The 13,066-nt window shown below is 38.1% G+C and overlaps 1 protein-coding gene across 4 annotated transcripts in view; it reads left to right on the top strand.

Moving 5' to 3' along the window:
* Positions 1 to 13,066, top strand: part of LOC113170181 (neurocalcin-delta A) — a 52,742-nt gene that overhangs the window by 25,444 nt on the left and 14,232 nt on the right. For all 4 annotated transcript variants that reach the window (XM_026372142.1, XM_026372140.1, XM_026372141.1 and 1 more), the window contains one exon: positions 11,718 to 12,128. In XM_026372142.1, coding sequence (XP_026227927.1) covers positions 11,751 to 12,128 — 378 coding nt within the window. In that variant the 5' untranslated portion in view covers positions 11,718 to 11,750. The remainder of the gene's footprint in view (positions 1 to 11,717; positions 12,129 to 13,066) is intronic.

Genomic DNA, 13,066 nt, shown 5'->3' with positions numbered 1-13,066 from the left:
TACACAGAAGAAACGATGGGTCAGGTCGGCTTTTGTAGCTTTATTCTCTGGAGTAGAACATCTATACTAATATTGTGTGACATTAAAATTATAAATAAGGCCTGATGCTGTCCTGTGTTATATCCAGCTGGGATCGATAGTGTAGCTCTGCATGATAGAGCTCATTAATATCCTTGTAGCAATTAGGTAACAACTCAGTTTCTTAAATGCCTTATTCAAGTGTAACAGCTTTTTTCCAGTAGTTCTTAGTGCAAACACTGGTTCAGAGTTTCTACTTCATCATCTAGATATTGTTGTGTGTATTTGTATGTGTCTGTGGTTGCAGGTGTGGTAAAAGTGTCAGTTACTCATGTGCATATCTCTGTTTGTCTCTTATGTACGTTTTCTGCATGTCAGGGTGACTGTAAACATATCTGCTATGAGTGCACTTGTATATACATGCGCAACATATCCCAAGTCGCATTGCATCTCGATTGGTTTAAGGTAGTTATATCATGGAAAGAATTACTTGTCTCCCTCCTAGTGTTCTGCAACAAAGCCCACACATACACAGTCACATCTGACTGATGTGTTTATGCCCACATCCTGGAGAAAACAGTTTAATTCTGCTTCACACAAGCTTAGCAAAACCTTATGAACCAGGGTTCTATAACATCCTGTTTTGTACTTATGGGAGTCTCATGTAACAGTGGTGGAAACTCAGTTTATGTAACTGCTGATTTATGACCAGAGTCAGAGAGGGAGACAGAGACACAGACAAATAGAAAGATATGGTTTAAGTGAGGAATAAACTCAGAGATAAGACAAGAGAGGTAGTTAAAGTTCGGTCCTGTAGGAATTCCTTTCACTTTTTTTATAAGGTGATGAATAATCGCTGCTCTAAGTGCTGGAGTGTTTTGTAAACCAGAAACTTCAAATGTAGATTTTCTGGTTGTTTAATGTGTCCAGCAGCCTATTCATTCAGTACCTGAAACTCTAGTGTGAAAATAAATAATTTTATGGTTTCGAAATGTTCAGTGTAAGTTCCTGACTGAACTGAAGGAGCAGGTGCTGAAACGCACATTTGAAGTGTGGAAATGTCAGCCACTGTGTTCACTGCACTTAGGTGGCTTTGACATTTTAGTTCTCTGTCTGCACTTAACATATAGTTTAGAATTAAAGAGAAGGGGCAACTAGGATACTTGAGCTACAATTACACTTATGTGCACTGCTTTTGCAATGATTTAGGTTCATAATTCACTCTAGGTGAAGAGTGCTTACTCATTGACTGTCATAGCACCATCCCACTAGATGTGTGTCACGCATTCAAACAGTGTTTTGGTTTCATTATATGCAATATGCAATAGAATCCAAAATTGTCTTCCATTACTGTAAAGATAAGCATTGCTACCAGAGACCTGCCAAAACACTGGTTTTCACAATGAGGTAAGAGGTAGCTTTTTGTTTTTGCCATGAGAGACAGCCTTTCACATTAAAACAGTTGTTGACATTTGTAGACTCCATTTGAACTTCAGGTACTGTAAACAATTCTGTTGTAAGCATGTTTTCATAAACATGCCTGCCTGCCTGTGTGGCTTCTAGCATTGGTGAAACAGCTGTGGCCTGGGACTCATTAAAGGAAAAAAATTATTCAGAAGGATGATGTCAGCTATGCTTAAAGTTACTTTTAACAAGTTCCCTGGAAGTTTGACGAATGTTGGTCATTTTTTGTAGCATAATGTTTAGCCCAAAGGCCTGCAGTTGTTTCAACTGTTTAGGTAAAAATCAGTACATATAAGAAATCAGGCAGTAGTTAATAAGACAGGCTTCAGAGAACCAGTGTATAAATAATTCTCTGTCCCATGTGGCAGAATTAATCTCTGTTATACAAGTTGAGCGAGCACTTGCTGACAGACATGTTTGTGCTGGTTTCAAGGGACAGCTGGTCATCCACCCTCTTTGTCGTTCTCCAGTGAGCTTCTATATGTAGAGGTTATAGGTCATTCAGCTGAGATCCAGCTTCAGTGGGGTGCAGAGTGCTCTCAAGGATTGCCAGCAGCTAAAAGGTCCCACAAAGAGCGACACTTGCTGACATAGATCATTTTTAAAAGAAAGCCTTGACTGAGGCTCCCATGCACTGGTTTAGAGGAACTGGGAAACAGATGTTCTATTTTTAGTCCCAGAGAGGAATTCACACACACTGACATGTCATGCTGGGCACAACACACAAAAGAAGTTCTTTTCCTATGAGATGTCTCTTTCTAGAGTATACTATTTGGGTACTTTACACTAAAACAAAGCAACTCCCCTGCAGCTATAAATCTTTAATCTGTTGAAGAATACCATTAGCTACTGCTCGGAGTTAACCCACTGGGAATCAAAAGACATAACATAATCCAAGGTTGTCATCATTCGGGGCATATAACTAGAACTGTAAAAACAAGCATATGCTTTGCTAACTTTTCTTTTAAATTGGTGTAATTGTTGCATGTGGTTGTTTGTTGACTGTCAATGTTGAATAGATCCAAATTTCTCTGGTTGTGACTTTTTGTACAGAATCGAGACCAGCAGTGTAGAGCTGAAATGATTAGTTGATCAGCAGAACATTAATCTTCGAGTGGTGATTCTTACTAACACACACTGAGGACAAATGCTCATAAATAGCATAAAGACGAGATGAAACAGCTGGAAAAGGTCAATAAGGGCAAAGCAGCACACCTATCTTCTAAAAGAGAAAACAGCACCAGATTACATGCACACGTTGCAGAACAAATTGAAGACAAAGAGGAAGAAGGTAAAAGGAAGCAAAAAATGCATAAGCGCCAAATAAACTTTAGAAACACTAGAAATCTACCGTGAAGATAATAATTTATCTCCCTGAGCAGTTGCAGTAGAATTGCACCATTCATGTTGCAGAAAATCCTTAGAATAGCTACTACAAAATGATTCTGTATGCACTGCCATTAAATGTGAGCAGAGGGAAGACAGTGTGAATGATGAAATGTGTTTCATAAGAATTTAGAGTTGCCACTCATGAAAAAATTATGTTTAATTATTGCCATTATTTTGAACCTAGCTTTTTTTCTGCCTTTCACATGGAGCACAGAAGCAGCTCCCAGGCCCTACGAAAGATATTGAATTATTCACAAAGTACCGTATTACATCAGTAATTTCCCAAAGGGAGTGTTGCAAATGATGTGGGAACTAGGGAATGATGGATCTCAATTGCACAGCTACTTAAAGTTCTTCTTGCACAGATCATTGACAGTCAGGATGCATGCCTAATGTGTCTTGTGTGGTTTGTGAGGCTGAAGGAGTATAGTACTATCACAGAGTTGTCACCTAAAAATCAATGGAATGCAGTGTCTTCTTTGAAACTGCTTTCTGATGGTGTACTGTGAGCTGTCAGAAATGAGATGATCTCATGATGAGTGGATACTAAAGAAGAGTTTATTCTTGTGTTCATGCTTGTATGTTATTGTTTCAGCTGTTTGCAATGCTGCAAGCCCACACAGTAGTGTTTCACTGATGTCAGGAATGTTTGTTTTTTTTTTTTGTTTGGTTTTTTATGATATGACAAATGTGTTAGTACTTTGCTTCCCTGTTTATAAGATGCTTTCATACTCTGATTGGTTATCAACACAGTAACTGAGACCTCCTGAGTTATCTGTCAGAATTGGAGCTTGTTGGAGCTTTAATGCCTCATAAATCTTGAACATGACATTTATGTACAAAAAGTACACAACAAGACCAAGTTTCAATATTACAATTCTATAAATATAACAAGAAAAAACATGGATTTAAGTGAAAGTTTTTTTCTGTTCATGCAGTCGGGGATTTTATCAGGAACTCGTTTAGTAGTGCTGTGGAGCCACATTGGCATTCATAGTTCTCTATTTAATCTTAATGGGTTTAGGAGAATTTGTCTCCTGAAAACTGTTGCAAGACATTTGATTAAAACTATCAAACTTTATCATCTGTAAGAGGCTTCCGGGGACTACAGAGTTTAGTATTAATTTGATAAAGATGTTTTCCTTTAGGTGTAAAACACGTTAACTGTGTACTTTACATATCTTATAGTCTATATTGTTGAGTGGACTTATTTATTGATGATATTTGTAGTAGTGATAAAAGGAAGATTTAGAGAGGCTACTTCTTCTTCCAGAAGGAAATCTGCAAAGGGAAATCCAGTTAAAATATAAGCCTACTTGATAAAGCAGTTTTGAAGTGTAAGTAAAGTTGCTGATAGGTGTGCACTGTATTTTTAACCATGTCACTGTGCACAAAAAACGCCTATTTTACCCCATTTGTTCTTCTCTGAAAGTAGCTGCTGTTCCGTCTACACCCATGAACATAAAATGTCAGTGTACTAGGGAGTTTCACAAGAGAGTGAATTGTGCTTGAAGCTAAATATGAGCACATACTAGATTTCAATTGAATCACTGTTGTGTGGAACCTTGGAACGTATTCACTCAAATGTCCTAACAGTTATCTATTCCCACAAATCCTAAAAACCCCTGACCCCTAACATCCACTGTGATGTAACTTCCGTTGTGTTTGTTATTTTTCATGATATTATAGGCCATTTTTATATTTTGCTTTGACCACAGGAAGCAAAGCATGCCTTTTTGCATCCCCAGGGGCATTCTTCAGTCAGAACCTTCTCTAGACCCCAACGCTGCCCCAGTCACGTTTTTCTCTTTTCCTCCCTCTTGCCTCTCTGATCCATCTCTCATAAACCACAATGCCCTCATTCTGTAACAGCCATACATTCTTCAGCTGGTCTTATAGTTGCTCTGCAAATATCTTTTATCAGTTATAGTCAGCTTGGCACATTTTACTGCCATCCCACTTCATCTTTCACAATGCTGATGGAAATTTGTATCCAGCAGGTGTGATCGAGTGGGAGGCAGTTCTTCTTTATTGTCACTCATCAGTTTTATGGAAAATTCAGTTGGAACAAACAAAGCAACACATGCAGCAGTTGGTGTGTAAAGATTTTAATTGATTTAACATTTTCCAGTAGCTCTATCCAATTTCTGTTCACCTAATAGTCCCCTAGATGCTGCAAAATACTTGTTAAGTGTGACTCTGATGTAAAGTAGATCATCAGATCAAGATTAAAATTATATTTAAAAATTAAAATGCTATATATACTAAACAAGCACAGTGGTATAAACACCAATTTCTCCAAAGAAAGTGGACAAAGAAAGCTCAAGAAAGATACAAATTTATAGGGAAAAAGATGATGACTGCAGCCTTCACACATATACTTCAGCCAAACTGCAATACCCAAGCTGTACAGCACACGCGCATAATCATAGTTAATCACAATACTGTGCTAATAAATCCCAATTTGATTATTTTCCCATATAGTTTGTCCCTACTAAGAAGTTCCACCTTAATTTACTTTTATCCTTGATGTATCTCAAACACTGGCTAACAAGCTGGAACACAGAAACATTGCTCTGCACAGATTTCATAGATAGACCAACAGTATATAACCATTGCTATATGTTATATAACTCTAAATTAATAATGAAATTGAGTTCAGGTGGTGTGTCCTCATTTACTTCTCACTGATTTACTGTTTCTTGCCGGAAGTTTCTTTTCTCGACAGAAACAATGTGTGATTGCCTCCTCTTCTTCCGATCAGGTCTGTTGCCATAGTAACTTATTAAAGTCTAAGGAGGCCATTTAAAAGTATAGCAACTGAAAATAACAGCTGTAGGCAGGATCAGACTAACCAGATAGAAACATTAATGTGACCAGACTTCAGAGGATGTTTGTCGCCTATCTTAGGTTTGGTTTGATTTGAGTGATTGGATATACATTCCCAAGTATGGTCAGCTTTAACAGAAAAGAAAAGGGAAGGTGGTTTACTTGAACAAGGGGTTCTTACAAATGTTGGAATTGGTTCAAGTAGTACAAATTCATCTGTCCCTGTCTCAGGACACCCTCTATCCAGCTACTGCCTGGCTGTCTGCCAGTGCATATCTCTGTGTTTTCCCACCTCACTTCTCAGTGCCAGAGCATTGTCGGTAAATTTGAGGGAAGAGGTTTCTCCTCTTGTAGGCCTCTTTGGAGATGAAGGTACATTACACTCTGGTTATACAGTAGATTCAGTTTAGTCTGTAAAATCTTTTTCAGGCACTTCCCTGAAAATGTACTTTCCACAGTACATTTATATTGTCAGCATTAACAAAAATAACTTTACTACTCTCTTACATCTGCATAGTATACTCAGTATACATCAAGCTACATTATTGTATGCTCAGTGAAGAAGCAGAATAGTTATCTGGGTTTAAGTGATTGTCATGGCTGAACTATAAACCAAGAGCATCTTATTGGGGTTTAGTGTCTTGCAGAAGGACCTACTGTCTCCTGATCCACAGCCACAGACTTCCATCCCTTCATGGGAAGTGGTTTATATCCGTCTTCTGATACTATTTCTGGTCTAGCCATTATTTGACACTGACAAAACTCCTCTTTGCTTAGAATAACTGCTTGACATCTGGCACTTTCATTTACATCTAATGCCACATTTGCCACTATAGCAGTGCTACTTGGTCCTCCTGTAAAATTGAAGCACAAATATGTTTCAGCAGTTAAACAATGGCTGCAAGTTAATTTACTTGAACACGCCTGAAATCCACCTGAATGTCTTCTGAATGTGTGCATCAGTGGGTACAGTTCAAGGACATTAGGTCTTTACTGCCACAAATTTACTAAGTTAGATTTTTGACATAGAAATGGTGCAGAATCTGAAATATTTCTTTGGTTTGAGGTGTAGGCTCTATGTGGGCCAAGTGGATTTTATTTGTTGGAACTAATTTTGTAATAATTAGCTTTAATGTTTACAGTTGTCATCCTGCTGCATCAACCAACTTGTAGCAAGCTTTACCTGGACACCATCCAGCTGTTATGCAGTGGGATCCTCCCCACCCCACCCCCACACCCATAATGTATCTCAGAAGCAGCAAAGTCTGCTAAATCATGATGCTTCTTTAAGTGTACTGAAATAATTTTTTTTATGTTGGTATGCAGAGACACTGAACTAGTGAGTGCATGTGCTGCATTGTTATAATGTGCATGTGAATCTGAGCCATTGAACCAGTTCAGTTGAGACTCTATTTGAATCTGAATTACTATCTGCCCCTGTCCCTGCACACCCAATTTGAATAATAATCCATTTAGTTGGAGCGATTATATGTATCGCCCAAATGGTTCTGCAGCTGGCTTCAAGAGAGAAAATGTGGCATGATAGATTGGGTTGGAAGCTTAAGTCATTGTACTAGTTCAGAGGTAGTCTGAAATGTTGGCTGTCAGCAACAAAGTATCTAAGAGTGATATTGGATTATAAAGAGGTAGTCACACACAAAAATACCTTTATCTACCTTTATACCTGAGTAGCTCTTGTGGAAAGCAGAAATCTCTGTCACTGCTAGATGATGACGCTAAACGAATTTGCAGCAGCAGCTTTGAATCAAATGTGGAAGAAAGTTTAAGCTTGTCTGCATCTACGTGCCTGCCAATTGTTGTAGTTTTGTCTGCCTTGTTGAGATCATGACAAAAAATTTCCTGACATGACTCTCTGTCATCATGGCTTCTGTTGCACATAGAAGAAATTCTGGCACGATAAGGCTGTCTGCCCCCTAGTATGCAACCCCTTCAAATTCTCTAGACATACACTAATTGTGCTACAAAGTATATTTTGCCAGTGATGCAGTATTGCTACCTGCAAACTTATGAAATTTGGAATGATATTGCAGATGTACCTCTAATAATTATTAAACCTTCAACAAGTATACAAAGTATTTTTGGAAACGATAGGTCTTTGCTTTTATTGTCTGTAGAAAGGTAGATTTCAATATCTATAGAAAACAAGCAAATTACGCTAACTCCATATGGTTGAAAACTCCATCAATCCATTTAATGTGATTGTCAGTTTCTCTTGAGCAGCTGGATGCTTTTTAATGTGAAACAGTAACAGGAAGCAATGTTGAGGAGTCAATTAGAGGACCTCAAATTATATAAAATAAATAGCTAGACAATTTATGTTAGAAGCAGTAGCGCAACAGTAAACCATATGCTACACAGTAGCTAACAAACATTGATAAAAGTGATTGACATGCTGCTGAAAGTAGTGTGTGAATAAACAGAGCTAAATTAGTGGACCAAATTAAACTCCTGTTATTCTCACCTAGACCTTTGAAGGGGTAAGTAAGCATGTACTGTCAGATTAAAATAAAAATGTTTAGATTCACCACCCCCAGACCTAACTGTGAGGAAGCAGCTCTCCAATGCTATCTGACATTCTGAGCAGCACACTGAGGCAAGCATCAGCCTTGAGAGGCGAAGAAATGTGTTCTGCCAGTCACCAGTGCCTACTCATTTCACGACAGCTGCTGTCAATCTCAGATATACTGTAAAGTACATATGCAAGCCGTTGTTCTCTTTTCACTACATATGCACACAAATATGACTTCATATTTCTGCTTCTTGCTACCTTTTGATAACTCACCGCTTCAGATGGCTGTTAATGATTTAAGACCTGTAGCTTTACGTTATAATTTGGATTAGGCATTCAGTTGTGACAGTGGCCGGAGAATGTATTTTGTCCTGAAATGTACTCATAACTATAAAAATGCACGACTATGAGTGTGTTTATGTGTTGACTGATAACAGCAGTGGACAGGGTCATGGCCGGGGATTCCATTAGTGAAGTGTAATCACTCAGAGGGTCAGATAAAGTGTGTGGTAATTTGCATAAATGCAGAGTTTGTTTTTTTTTTTTTTAACCTTTTACTCGAACCTTCAATTGTGTAGCTTCACCTGCCATTATGGCTTAAGCTCAACACTTTTTTGTTTTTTTTGTTTTGTGTTTGTTTTTTGTTTTTTACTGTTAGCTCAGCTTGTCACATTACTGTTTTGGTCCGTTCATGATGAAGTGATCAAGGACAGAACCAAGCTATGAATTCAGAGAATTGTTGCACTGCTGCTAGATAAGGGTGGGCTCTGTCTTGGTGAACTACTACCTTGAGGGACTCAGTTTTTCTATATCTTACTCTGGATTCCAGTCTTCATGTTATTTGCTTGTATTGACATATGTGGAGAAATCTGCTGCTGTTTAAATGAAAAGTTTTTTATTTTTTATTTTTTGTTGCTGTGTGACTGTGCAAACAAATCTCTGTGACAAAGGAGACTATCAAAAATAATGCCCTGCAATAATCATTCTACCATTTGTGTGCCACTCGAGTGATTGTGAATACATGTGAGCACTATTACGGTTTTGTGTGTGTATGTGTGGGTGTGTGTGTAGGTTGCAAAGTTTCAGTCTTGTTTTGGAGCCATTGATAATTCTTTCATTTAACTAAAAATGGCAAATGCAACCACTTCAGCTAACAGGCTGTAAGGGACAATGCCTGTGCTTATGCCTGCTTTCCATTTCCTTTGATTATAATTTTTGTCCCACGCAGACATCAGAGCTGTTTTCATAGCAGGTGTTTACTAAAGAGAGCTGAATGCTCTTGGCCACCTGAATGGGTATTTAACTCTGTTTTAGAGCATGGTACAAGCTCAAGGTTTTTATCAGATAATTGAACACTCTACCCTGATACGTTATCGCTCCTTCATTGCTTACACTGTGGGATTTCTTCTCTGTTGTAGCCTTGGCGTAACCTTGACTGGATGAGGTCTGTTTTGGACCGTTTGATAGGTTGAACTGCTGAGTTATCACTTACTCTCAAAATGAAATTGTAGTCAACTAGACACTGTAGATGACCTGCACACGTGTGATGCGATAAAGACAATTCCTGCAGTTGTGGTAACTTTCTTTAGTTTAGTTACTGTATTACATGATGTGTGATGCTGTGAAATTACTGTATGTGTTGTAGTAATACATTTAATTCTTATATAATAATATAATAATGTTTAATGTTTAATAATTTCGATGAGGCCCATTTTAAAATATGAGCATGTACTTACTTCCATAAACAGAAGGAGCATAGTCATTGTATTGAAAGTACAATCTCACTGAGACTAGGAGTAGGCATTTCCTGTTTGTGTCACCAGAGGGACAGATAAAAAAACAGGACCAGAACTCTTCCACTGTGTCTCTTGTCACATTTAGTCTCTGTCAACATTTCCCTAATTTAATTTCTCTCGCCTGTATGTTATCTATTTTTATCAGAACACATCACTCACTAACAACTCTACAGCAGGCCAAAGTGACCTGAATAAAAAAAATTTAAAAAAATGCTAAGAATAAAGTAGGCATGCAAATAAATACACATATTAAAGCAACCCAGTCAAGGTTTTACTAATTGTCATTCTGCTAATTTCACAGTGGCATATATCATTGTCATCTATTCTGTATGCAATTTCAAGTTTCAATCCTCAAGTTGAGGTGTTTTATTTTAGATTTACTCAGAAGTTTGTTTTTTTATGCTTCTCCATCATTGCCGTCATCGGCGCAGTCAAAATTAAAATGTGCCTGTTTTGTAATTTGTTCAACATTCATAAGAGCTGAAATAAATTGATAAGATTTTGATGGTAAAAGGTCAAGGTCACTGTCCCATTCTTGCGGAGCATGTTGAGGGAAGTTCTTTGTCTTTTGGTAATTTTGGTAATTTGGTACACATGTTCAGTTATAGACAAGGATGAACTGGTTCATTTTTGGTTCTCCGAGGTCAAGGCCAGTGTGACCTTATATCTATCCCAAGGTGTATGACTTTAGCAAATTTCAAAAGTTGCTAACCACTTAACATTTAAATCAGCAGTATTGGGTTTTAGTGTCCTAAAATGATGTGCCCTTATTCTGACTGATAGATGATGACTCATCATTGCTACTGTTTTGAGCAGTTGTATTTTTCACATAACATGAACAGTTGAATCTACTGCAAACAGTAATCATAAAGCTTTATCCTGTCCATAAATATTGGCACTACAAACACTCAAACTCTATTTCCAGGAAGAGAATTAAGCAATTGTTGCTCAAGAGGTTATCAATCTGAATGATGTGTGTTGAGCGGCTCACAATAAACATCTTTTGACTGCACAGACCTTTCCTCCCTGTCTATTTAAGCCAGCTTTGTGTGCGTAGAGATTTTATAGAGTAATTAAACCCATGTTGGGCATATGGCATTGTGTGTATTCAGTACACACAGAGCAGTTTTCCATGGAAAGTTTTGCTTTTTGTTTGTATAAAGAGGGTGATTTAAGTCCTGATAAATGTAAAAACTAAAAAGAAGTGTTTAACATTGTTGGTTCTTGCCTCGGTAAAGTCACTTTAGGATGTACTTTCAAAGTAAACTAGAATGAAGATATTTTTTTCAAAGACTGACTGTTTCTCATCATAATGAGATTGCAGTTTGATAGTTATTTGTTTTGCGGCTGGTCAAAAGCACAATTATACCAATAATATGAACAATAAAAGCAAACACAGCCAAGGGGTAGAAACATTAGTGCAGTTTGCCTGCTGCTCAGGAGTTCTTTTATTGTTGACATTAATAATATTAACTCCAGGGAATCATAAAAAGAAACTGCATGCTTGTGATTTTTTTCTTTGAAATATTATAAACACAACAACATGGTGCATTTTCCATCAGCTACCACCAATCACACACTGAAACTATACAGACTAGAAATATATTGCATCTGCTGTTAGACTGTATATTCTTTGTTGATGTGTAGCTCATGCTAAAAAACACTCAAATTCCTTTATCTGTGTCCTCTAGCTGTGAGCAGAGTGATCGACAGGACTGAACGACATGGGAAAGCAGAACAGCAAGCTCCGACCTGAGGTGATGCAGGACCTGCTGGAGAGCACTGACTTCACTGAGCATGAGATCCAGGAGTGGTACAAGGGCTTCCTGAGGGACTGCCCTAGTGGCAACCTCTCCATGGAGGAATTCAAGAAGATCTATGGCAACTTCTTCCCTTACGGAGACGCCTCAAAGTTTGCAGAGCATGTCTTTCGCACATTTGACACTAATGGCGATGGGACAATAGACTTTCGGGAGTTTATCATCGCACTAAGTGTGACGTCACGTGGCAAGCTGGAACAGAAGCTGAAATGGGCATTCAGTATGTATGACCTCGACGGAAATGGGTACATCAGTAAAGCAGAGATGCTGGAGATTGTGCAGGTGAGTGTACATTAAGGAAGAAAGTTACTATGTCATGGTGGCCTCAAGTATTCTCTGTGAGCCAGCTGGTTTTGAATTAGTTGACACATAGAGTGCACATTAATCTCAACATTAGCCAGGGCAGTCATTGTTAAACAATGCTGTATCAAAGTCCCCACCACTGTATCCAAAGCACAGACAAAACAGTACTGGCATTTTAAGTACAGGAGGACATACAGCCTGTAAGTAGAGCTAGTTGGCTCTTCTCAGTCATCTTTTTTTTAATAGTTCTTTGTATGTGTGCGTGTGTGTGCGTGTGGCTATTATTGTGAAGAGCAGCATGAATTTTTAATCTTTGGAGTGAAGACATTTTTGCAGGGTGAGGATATTTTAGCCGGTCCTCAGAAGAAGTGTGTGTGAGAAGTGTGTTTAAAGAGCAATTCCGGGGTTAAGACTAGGTTTTAGGGTTTGGGTAATAATGAAGTTTAGGTGGAGGCAGTTAGTTGTGATAGTTAGGTTAAGCCAGTACAGGTGATAAATTAAAAATTGAGTAGATTAGCATGGCCTATGCGACAGTGGGGGACTAGGGAATTCATTATGTATATTCCGTAAGTGTTCTCACACTGACTGCCATACAAAAATGTATATGTGTGTGTGTTTGTGTGAGTGTGACTTCTTTTGCTGGTTGTTAATCTCTGTGAAACATCTCAGGCGTCTCTAAAAGCACTGTAAAAATCAAATGTATTATTAGCCAGTATTGAAATGTCAACATACTTAAAAGATGTAGATATTGATTCATGTGGATATAAAGATGAATTGGAAGTGTTCCTTGTCCTGCCAATTACAGCAGCTCTGGAAACATTCAGGAAATTTTTAATTAATATTATGACATTATTACCTATGAAATGCTCTTCTATTTGCTCTGCACATTGTCAGGAACAAATGCAACCAAAGCTTAG

This window comes from Anabas testudineus, chromosome 16 (assembly GCF_900324465.2).
Source record: "Anabas testudineus chromosome 16, fAnaTes1.2, whole genome shotgun sequence".
NCBI lineage: Eukaryota > Metazoa > Chordata > Actinopteri > Anabantiformes > Anabantidae > Anabas > Anabas testudineus.
Note: the sequence above shows the minus strand (reverse complement) of the source record. Positions and strands in the feature narration are given on the sequence as shown.